At 39.9% G+C, this 10,450-nt stretch overlaps 1 protein-coding gene across 1 annotated transcript; it reads right to left on the bottom strand.

Moving 5' to 3' along the window:
- Window positions 1-4,364: 4,364 nt before the first annotated feature.
- Window positions 4,365-9,863, bottom strand: syngr2a (synaptogyrin 2a). Its single transcript, XM_061711106.1, has 4 exons — window positions 9,647-9,863; window positions 6,361-6,598; window positions 5,711-5,847; window positions 4,365-5,565 (listed from the first exon to the last, which is right to left on the bottom strand). The coding sequence occupies exons 1-4, from the start codon at window positions 9,743-9,745 to the stop codon at window positions 5,362-5,364; spliced, it is 678 nt and encodes a 225-aa protein (XP_061567090.1). The 5' UTR covers window positions 9,746-9,863; the 3' UTR covers window positions 4,365-5,361.
- Window positions 9,864-10,450: the final 587 nt, after the last annotated feature.

Consider the following 10,450-nt stretch of genomic DNA (forward strand, 5'->3'; position numbering starts at 1 on the left):
AATAATTTATGTCTACACATTGGTTTTCTATGGTGTTTTTTCACATACAACCATCAAAAATGACCTGTTCTGAATGTATATGTGCACTTTGGGGGTACCCTTAAGCTAAAATTACCTTTTTTGAATCCAAATAAAGTCAATCAAAGTAGGTCATAAACGATTTATTATCATTGAATCTTCTGCACCATCCAAATTTGTCTCAGTAATATATTTTTCCATAAAAACTATGATACATATCAGCACAGACTGAAACCAAATGAGACCAAGCTTGACTGTAGGCCTACATGTAATATTTACTCCATGTCCTCATCCAAATGTTGTGCTGACATATTCGCGCACACACCTCTGCACTCTGAACAGGCTAGGGAGCAATCAAGTCCTTGACGACGGCATTTGCAATGCATAGTGCCACAACCTGACTTGCAACTACAGCGCACAAGCTCCAACAACGATTGAGGAGCAGGGTTCTGGTCTTAATGGACAGGAATGAGGAATGAATCTTGGATCTTCCAGCCCCATTCCTCCGGTGGTAGTGAGTTTCCCATCCATTCCTGGACTTGATGGTACACTCTGTAGCTGTGAAACCTGGCAGAGGAAGATGTTGGTGGCAAGTTGCGAGGGTGGACAGCTGTTTTGCTGTCAGTCACCTTAGCGTAGAAACGTTTCAGCCTGAGGTCATTAAGAGAATCTGTCTCTCCACATCTGTATATTAGCATCATTGCCCTTTCCCCTGCATCAGCAATTTCATCTTTGGTAGCAAATTGTTTTTGAAAAATGAAGGCGAAAGGCAACTTCCTGGGTTCAGACATGAAGTACAGCTCTCCTTGCTGATATGGCGCTTTTGCACTAGTCCCGCCTCCGCCCGGCTCGGCTCGGTGCGGCCCCGTCTTGCACGTTTGCACTAGGGGCTGAGACGGGTAGAGCCGCTCCAAGCCGATACTATTTCTGTAACCATTCTGGCAAGGTTCTTTGCGGGCTGAGCTGGGACTATTTCTGACGTCACCACTCTCCGCGCCTCTGATTGGTCGGGGGGCGGGGCCGGCAGACGTTTGAATCAGGAAGCGGGAGTCAGCGCGAGAGCTATGGGCTATGTTTTTAAGTAGTTCACTTGCATTTGTCATAGTTGTGGTGGCAGCCATAACACTGTCATAGAGATCTGAGGCTTCTGCTAGTTCCCCTTCTAAATCTTTAGAATGGCCTGTGGATCCTACATCAGACTGATCAGTAACTGGTTCATCTGGAGTTGTCACATTTTGTGTTTTTTCACTTTCATCAGCAATAGTACCATCTTCAGTCAACTCTGACACATCCTTCAAGCCAACAGCGTAGCTTGCCACACTTGTTTGAGTGTGAGAAACACACTCAAACATGATCAGTAACCATTTAAGGTGGCGCTCAATAGTTATAAATAAATAAACCATAAAAGTCATGTGTTTAAAACTAAAATATCTCAAACAGCTGTTAGTAGCAAGAAAAATATAAATACTATTTAAAACAATTAGCTAAATATAATCAGTTTTATATCAATTTACAGGGCAGGTTTACTTGAAAGGTTTTGACTGCCAGAAGGGTGTTCAGTGCCCCATCAACCAGGAAATGACCTCTTATGGCCCCTGGCAATTGATTTTCCTTCAAGCATTTTGGGCACTGTATTTGGTGCATACACTAATTCAAGGATTTCTTCCAATCCAGAGCCTGACATCAAATGACCAATTGTGCCAAGGAAACTCATGAGCACATGGAATCCACCAAGTCGGAGAACAATAGATTTCAGTGGACTGCCAGGTGCTTCACTTGCAATAATTGTCATTGCTTTCCACCACAGTGGTTGATCAAAAGTTAGAATTGGAGTGTCCTGGTAACGAGTTGCGTGATCATGAATGAACTGGAGAGTGGAATGAATGCAAGTCAGATCTCCTGGATCCATGTCAATCATGGGTAGGAAGATGACTGATGACTGATCAGGATGATCTCCGGTGTTGAGCATTTTCATCATTCCAGACCATCCAATCCTCAAGCATTTGCCAAGCAGCAAGGACAGCTTCCAGAGTGTATCAGCAGCTGTCTCTCTATTGTCTTCAGAGTGCTCTTCAATTTCACTGTAGGTAAGGTCTTTAAGACCCCCAGACTTCTGTACATATGGAACAATGTTAATGTGTCCAACATCTGCTAGGTCTTTTGCTGTCACCTTGATATGTGGAATGACTGAAGCTTGTTCAATTTTGGGGGTGATGCATGCAATAATTCCCATGCCATGGAATGTTCCATGGCCATCAATTGTTCGGATATTATGGTCAACATTGTCTTCAACATATTGCATGAAGTGTCCTGGTGTGAATCCATGGACCTCAAGTTTCTGTGCTACTGCAACACTTCTTTCCTACATCTGTACTTCTGAATATGAACAGCCAAATCCAAGGTGATACAGAGTGTCAACTAGAAAATTAAAGAGTAAAGAGTAACCTAAGCTGGAAAAATGAAAACTGGTGATGATTATAAATATGTTTTATAGTACTGAGTGGTAGAAGTAAAGAAATGTCTGACTTACAGGAGGTCAGCCCCCAACAACAGTCTCTGCCAGATTCACACACGCACCCTGCCCGCGCGTCGTGTGCCACTGATGGGGGTCAGTGGGGGGTCATGTCATGGTAGACACTAAACATATCTCTCAGGAACAATCTTAGATGCAGATACACCTATTTTAGATGCAGATACAACCATTGGAGCAGTCTAGCACAAACTTTGAGTGTAAATTTTGTAAAAAAAAAATTAGGTGTTGGGCTAGTAATACCCAAAAGGGTATATGAGGTATATGATATTAGAACAGGGTCTGAAAATTATTATATTGGTATTAGTATTATTGGAGAGATAGACCCCAAAAACTTAGGAAAATACACTACACATGTCAAATAGGTGTACAAAGACCCTTCTATATTAACAGAATTTTACCCAGACCAGGTCACTTTAACATGTTGAAATGTTGTTTTTGACATTGAAAAAAAGTATGTTCCACTAAATCTGTGAAGGTATACTTTTAATATATCATGCAGGAGGGTATTTGAACCAACAAAAACTATGAAACATTACTATTGCAATTTCTCCTGGGTTGGGCCCTTTTTTGAGTTAGATTGACTGGACTATATTAACTTGTTTGGAATAACAAGTATCCTAAGGTGAGTGAAGTCCCTCTGAAAATTTTGCATAGGTGTTATCCAGTTAACGTGTATTTGGTAAAGTTTGATTTGAATGTTGAGCTTCTCTGTTCTTTCTGTCATGAATCCATGTCATCTTTTTTTGGGATTAGTCACATTTTCTGGTGAGACTTTAATCTCTACCGTAACAGGAAAATATCTTTTATCTGGCTGCTTTTTTTTTGTAACTTATTTTTTATTCAAATTTTCTTTCAACAATTACAGTGTCAGGGTAAATCAAACATGCATAGTTAAGCACTCATCTTTATATCAGTGTCCTTGTTGTTCAGTAACAATGGTGGTGTCCTCTTCTCGTCTTCTGTAATCAGTCCATTTTTCAGATTTATCCTCGAATTGTGCCTCTTGTAGTCTCAGTCTATGTGTAATTTTCTCCATTAAAAAAATCTCTTCCACAGTGCACATCCACTGCTCCTCAGTCGGAGGGTCTACTTTGTACCACATTCTGGTAATTGTTTTTTTACTAGCTGACAGCAATACTTTAACAAGGTACTCATCCTCTTTCTGTTATCTGGCTGCTTTAATGATCAACTTCCCTACAAAGTCAGATACGTTGGTAATCTTCTTATTTCACTTGCAAAATTTCATATAAATTCCAGCAAATTTGCTTAAAAAAATAAAGACCAAAATCTTCCAGACTGCCTTATGCCAACTTTGAAGGTTTGCACAAATGTAAAAGCAATGGAAAGCAGAATGCTGTTTGATACTAGCCTTGATTTCAAAGTTGTGTTCATGTGCATTTTTTATTTTAAATTGTACTATAAATATGTCAAATCAATGTATTTTTTTTAACACCCTCAGTTTCCCCTTTTTATCTTAACTTACTTTTGCTTCATGGTCCATTTATTATGCCATGAAAGTTGAAAGAAAAATACAATGGAGGAAAATCTTACAGATCTTAGTAGCTAACTATTATTAACTCTACACTACAACCAGCTGTGATAAAGTGAGTTATAAAAAAATGTAAATGTATATATAAATATATAAATTGAAAAGAGATCCTTTGTGTCGTTTTAAAATAAAGGTCTTCATGTTCATCTGCTATCAACAACACAATCCCAAATCAAATATTTGTCAAAGGAGTGTTCAGAGTAGGAAGTTCCCCACGCCCATCTTTCTCTTTGAAAGAGTTTATAAAATAAAGACAGCAGAGAATCAAAACCGGAACTGTTTATTTGGCAAAGCCTGCCTCACACAGGCCGTTGTACAAGGCACTTGAACGTGGACTTGTTATTAAAGCGAATAAGTGGAACAATGACAGTCCAAAAAAATGAAATGAAAGGGAAAAGGTGATGTAAAAGAAAAGATGGTGATTGTCAAGAACCTGTATTTCACAGGGATAAGATAATAAAGATATTTGATTTATCAAAACATCAGAACCCAAAAGATGATGTGAGTAACATTTGCTAAAAACAGCACGTGAACTAAAAACAAAAGAAAAAAGCCCATTAAACATCTTAAGAAGAAGTAAATGGTCTGACTACATTGAAGTGACACACCGATAAGATAAACCACAGGCAAAGTTGAAGCAAAAGATTAAACCTCCAAGAAAAACTAACTGATTTCAGTGCATATAAACCTGCTTTTAGTGGCCGACGTAAAACAAGATGTCATTACAGTAGTTACAAAGAGAACATAGGAATTTCTTCTTTTTAAAAAAAAAAAAAAAAAAGGGTGGTTTTATGCACTCAAGTAACACATTTGTAAATAAAATACATTCTCTCTTAAATGAAAACTTATTTTCTGAAGAAAAATGATTCCTAACTCATTTGACTGTCACATCTGATATTAGCAGTTCTTAAATTGCACTCATTGGAAAAAAAAAAAAAAAAAGCGGGGGAGCACACACTGAAGCTACTATTTATTCTGGCAACAATGCCACCATGTTCATATCTTCTATAAAAAGGAAATAATCATGTCAAAAAAAGAAAAAAACATCTTAACTCTGAGTTCATTTGTGTTAAACCTTGAACAACACTAATGCACCAAACAACGTGCAATTGCGATGCAGCAAATTACAAATCAGTGCGCTCAGAAGTATGCAAATGCGTTCTGCGGGAGTGCGAATCAGAGCTCAATGTTATGAACAAAGCAATTGGCACAAGGCAACCCCCACCTGGATTCATTTGGATTGTGTCTGAACCTCAGTCCTTCAGTAAGAGGGAGGTTGGTACTCTCCTGGTTGCTCCTGGCTCTGGGGGAACGGTGACTGCTGGTAGCCCGCGGGGCCGCTGCTGTTGCCGTACGAGCTGGGGGGGTAGGGAGTGGTGTGGTCGCTGACGGGGTCTGTGTACTCCTGGTTAAAGTCAGTCACTCCTTGGGAAAACCTTCCATATGCAAAGTACGACAAAAGGCCCTGTTGGGAGAAGTTTTAGGGAGATTTTTTTAAAGACAAAAAAAGATTTAAAAAAAACAACAAAACTAATCAAACCAGAATGTGTGTTATGTTCTGATTCTGTGGGTTGAATTCTGAAGACGCGTGGAAGTAATCGGCGGCTCACCCAAGAGATGATGGAGAAAAATGAGAAGGCTATGACAGCCCGGGCAGCGTCAGCCTGGAGAGCAGGATTTTCTGGAGTTTTGGACCACTGGTTGGCCAGGACGCAGAAGCAGACGAACCACAAGAACGTCCAACCCGCTGGGCCACGTTGAAAGCAGGGTGATAAAAAGGTGACAGGGTATAACATGACTGCATTATCTTAAATTAAGTTTGACTTCCTGACTTCTGAGTCCCACTGGGAGCGGAAGTGCCACGGCCCACTTTTGCAGCTGTTTTTCCCTCAGAATAACCTCATATCCCACCAGGAACACTTCACAAACTCAGAGCTGCCTGCCTGACTGGATTTATAAGTTTACAAGTTTACCTGAAGGTTTTCCGATCACATTAGAATCACACAGTGATCTGTTGGTTTAAATACCCCTTTCAGACTTCCTGCCAGCTCAATCTGCTGTAAATTGACGCGGCTTAGCTGAGACCAAATGGCCAAATAGATTTGGTGTCCATCTCTAGCAAAGCAGAGCATATTGTTGCTTTTAGAGCACTTTTAAACAGCGGCTGACATAACACAGCATTTTGCAGCCCTTTTGCTCCAAGTGGGACCCTTCTGTAAAGGTTAAGTTAATTTAATTTCTACAATGAAAGTAGGCTCACCTGAAAACGCCAAATCTCCTATGACAATGTATTTTCTGTCTTTGGCATTGCTGATATTTGGAAAGTAGGCATCTAGAACAAGGAATAGGACACACGCCAAGAAGGCCAGGATTCCAATTCCCACGGCGTAGCTGCAAGCGCTGTCATTGCCGTTAAACATGCACTTGACTTCTTCCTTTGTAATTTCATTCGTGTAGCCTTCTGCTGTGATGGTTGCAAAGACCACAATGGAGCACAACTGCAAAAGAGAAACACGCAAGGTTAATTCCAGGTGCATGTGGGGAAAACTGTACAGTTTGGATCAAACACATTTTTTATAACATAATTCAATTAACAGCAGAACTTCCTCACAAGGGAAAAGTACCTAAAAGTCACACACAAAAAAACTAAAGCCAGTCTGGACATGTAAGACAAAGCTTAAGGTTTCATTTCCTGATCTATTCACTAGACTCGAAGGGCTAGACCAAAGGTGCCAGAAGGGCCTGATCAGTCGACAGAAAATAAAGTTTACTTTCAGTTCCTATAATCAAATAACTCGCAAATGACATAGCCAGCGTATTCTGCATCTGACTTCCCAAACATGAAAGTTAATTAACTTTTGCTGTGATATTTATGATTTCAAAATGAAATGTCCAGGTTTTGGTCTAGTCTATTGTTAGATAAATACCTAAAAAAAAATAATAATAATTTTTAAATGGCAGAATCGTAGAAATTTAATGCACATTTTTACTTACTCATTTTGATAGATTTACATAAAAATTCTTAAATTGGGTAATTGAACATTAAGGCTTGTCACAGTCGTGACATAGTTGTCTGACAGAGCAGAACGCATTAATTTGGGATAAAAAAAAAAAAAAAAAAGAGTTTTCAAAATTATGCCCACATCATTTGAATCAGTTTGCATCCCTTTGGACAATGACTGTTTATCTTGATGTGCACCACTGTCAAATATTCAACCAGCTTTTGATGAGCATTTTGTGTGTAGGCCTTCGGCAATTAACTGTGTGATCTCAGTTATTTGAGCTAACTCAGACATGTCTGCACAATACTCGACTGATTGTCTGAAAAACTATAGATAAAAACTAGCAAATGTCATACTTCTGCCTCTTTTTACACCATCCGATAGGGTTCAACTAGTCTATGGAGTTTACAGTCTTGATGGGGTAATTTCCATTGTGTTTAGAAAGCCAGAATGAGTAGTTACACATGGAAAACATCTACTGCAGCGCCTTGAAAGGATTCAGTTGAACAAGTTAGTGTAGACCGATGTAGTTTCTCAAATACTGCCGCTTTGTCCTGGTATTCCGCTTGTCCCAGTAGAGTGCCTTTACAATTGTTTTCTCTTTCTTCATTTCCTCCCAAGAAACTCCTCCACATTGTAAAAATCAAAACAAATATCAAACTACTCTCTCTGTTGCATTCTCTTGGTTTTTTTAATTAACTATGGCAACAAATATTTTCCTTTAAATATGATGACACCTACCTGAATTGCAACAAACTCATAATTTCTAATATCTATTCATTTCCAGAAAATGACTTCTATTTTTTTGAATGAAAATCTTCTGTTGCCGTTATTAAATGCTTATGCTGATATTTGAGTATTTAAGAAAAAAAAAGAAATCATTAATCACCATATTTATATGATTCTTAATTAAATTGTAACCGATTTTTACCTAATTGATTAAGCTGTAAATTCCAAACACCACTGAATAGCCGAGAATCTAAATCCAGCAGTGGTTGAAAATGAGCAGAAAGTGAAAAACAAATTAATTGCATGACAGTTTATAATTGGTCTGCATTGCCAGTAGTAAGTTGGATTCATTCTACATGGGAGTTGGTTCATAACTTTGATGGACAGAGTTTCTAGATGCAGCAGAACTACTCTGATTTGGCAGCAAAGTAACTCCATCCCAGCTTTTTTTGTAGATGATGCTGTCCTGTTGGCTTCATCATGTTGTGATCTCCCTTAAAGCAGTTCACAGCTGAGTGTGAAGCCGCATCGATGAGGATCAGTCCCTCCAACTCTGAACCAGGTTCTCAGTCAAAGCTGCTGGAACATCCACTCTGGGTTTGGAGTGGGGTGCTGCCTGAAGTGGGAGGTTTTTAATATCTTGGGGTCTTGTTTACAAGTTAGTTAGTTAATATTTATTTCGGTCAATCACAAGCATAAAAATCAACAAACATCCACAGGTTTTTCCCTGGTCAACATTGTGATTATTTTGACCGAAAAGGTCTGGGCTTGAAGCATAAAGCTTATCCACCTTTTAACATAATAGAATATACAAAAAGAACAAATTCTTTGTTTGCTTATTGTGCTTCTATATATGTGTCCATTACCTTTGCTTTGAATAATATCTTGTATGCTTTTATTGAGTTGGCTAATTTGAGGTCGTTGTTTAATGAGTTCCCCAGTTTTACTCCTAAAACGGATATAGGCCTACATCTGCCCTTTGTATTTGTTCTCAAACATTGCTGTTCCCATGAGGTCATGTTTGACAAGTGAGGGAAGAATGAAATATTGGTACTTTTATTGACATTTTCTTGTTTATAGGTCTTTAGCTGTCATGGTAATTTTTTTAATAATTAAAAAAAAAAGTCACATTTTTAATTTATCATTTAAAAAACGTATGTGCGTCAATGAATCCGTTGTCTGGCTTACAATTCATTGCACCATTTTTTTTTAAGGACGATTTCTCTGAATTAACCCAGCTAGCAGCATCATAGGGATGACTGTGCAGCTGCCCGCAGCAACAGGTGACGCTGCTAAAGTTTCGATTCCTGGTGTTCAACAACACAGAGGGAGACTGCAGTAAGCTGAGATACATCTTCTCACAGTTTCTTTTTTTTTCTGTTTTAGATGATCACTTTTCCAGTTTAAATTAAATTCCAGGCCCCCCATGTCAGGACGAGGATGGCAGGTGGTCAGGTGATGCTGGTGGCGACACAGCAATGGACACGCTTAAATCGACGTAGTACCCGCGCCGTAGGGTTACGCCGTAGCCTACGGCGTAACGTACGCGGCGACGCGCAACCGTACTGCGCGTACTGCGTTGGTGTAACGCGGAACCATAAATCAGCCTTTACCACCATGAGCTCATAACAACACCCCGCTGCTGAAATACGTTATAAACACTCTTTATTTCGGGCTTTAAAGCGATTTCAAGCCTAGGTCCATATAATGTACTTGTCTCGCAACACATAACACCAACAAGCCATTGGATTATGATGTTTTTGTGAGCCCTGGCTGCGCACATCTGTTACCATAAGGTGACGTGCAGCTACTCACCCAGCTCACGCAGCGCAGGATCACCTGAGGCCGCTTCAGAAAGTCCGCTATGTCAAAGGCACCGCCGGCCAGAGACGCCCCGTAAGCACTGCTCTGCATTTTTCACCCCCCAAAAAAACAAGCCTGTCGGACTCTTAAAAGACGAACTGTCTGGGAATCGCTTCCTGTCAAAGTTGTATCAAACAACTTCCTGAAAACTTTTCAAAGACCGCCCCTGCTTTGATGCGTTCAGGGACTCCTCGGTTGAAAGTGTCATCGACCGCTACTGCACATGCGCACCATAGATATGACGAGCCGTGGGGCCGCCATCTTGGTGCGGTCACCCGCTCCACTCAGTGTCATCTGTCTGGCTGGCGCAATTAAGGGTCAGCGCATTTAATCAGTCATAACTCGCAGAATACAAAACTGATTTTGAAGGGTTTTTTTTCTGCAAACGTCATACTAAAAGAAAAAATGTATTTATCCCCGAGGGGCAATTTCAAGTAAGGTTATTGTGTTGTGTGGATTACTATGCGGGAACTCCATTACCCAGCATGCCCTAGGTGCTTAGCACATGCGCAGTAGCTTCAGCAGAGCGCCAACTGGAAGTGTCAGTTGTTGTTGTTGCCATGACAACCTCAGTCGGTTTTTATATCGGTCTGTGAATAAACGTCTTGATGAGACCAGCTACACGCCTCGTCTGCTATATACATTTATATTAAGACAGACAACACAGTTATATACAAACTTCAGAATATTGATGATGCCACTCAGTGTTTCTGAAGAGTGGTTCAAACTTTAAAGCCTCTTTTTCCACATATTTTT

Source organism: Cololabis saira, chromosome 21 (genome assembly GCF_033807715.1).
Source record: "Cololabis saira isolate AMF1-May2022 chromosome 21, fColSai1.1, whole genome shotgun sequence".
Taxonomy (NCBI): domain Eukaryota; kingdom Metazoa; phylum Chordata; class Actinopteri; order Beloniformes; family Belonidae; genus Cololabis; species Cololabis saira.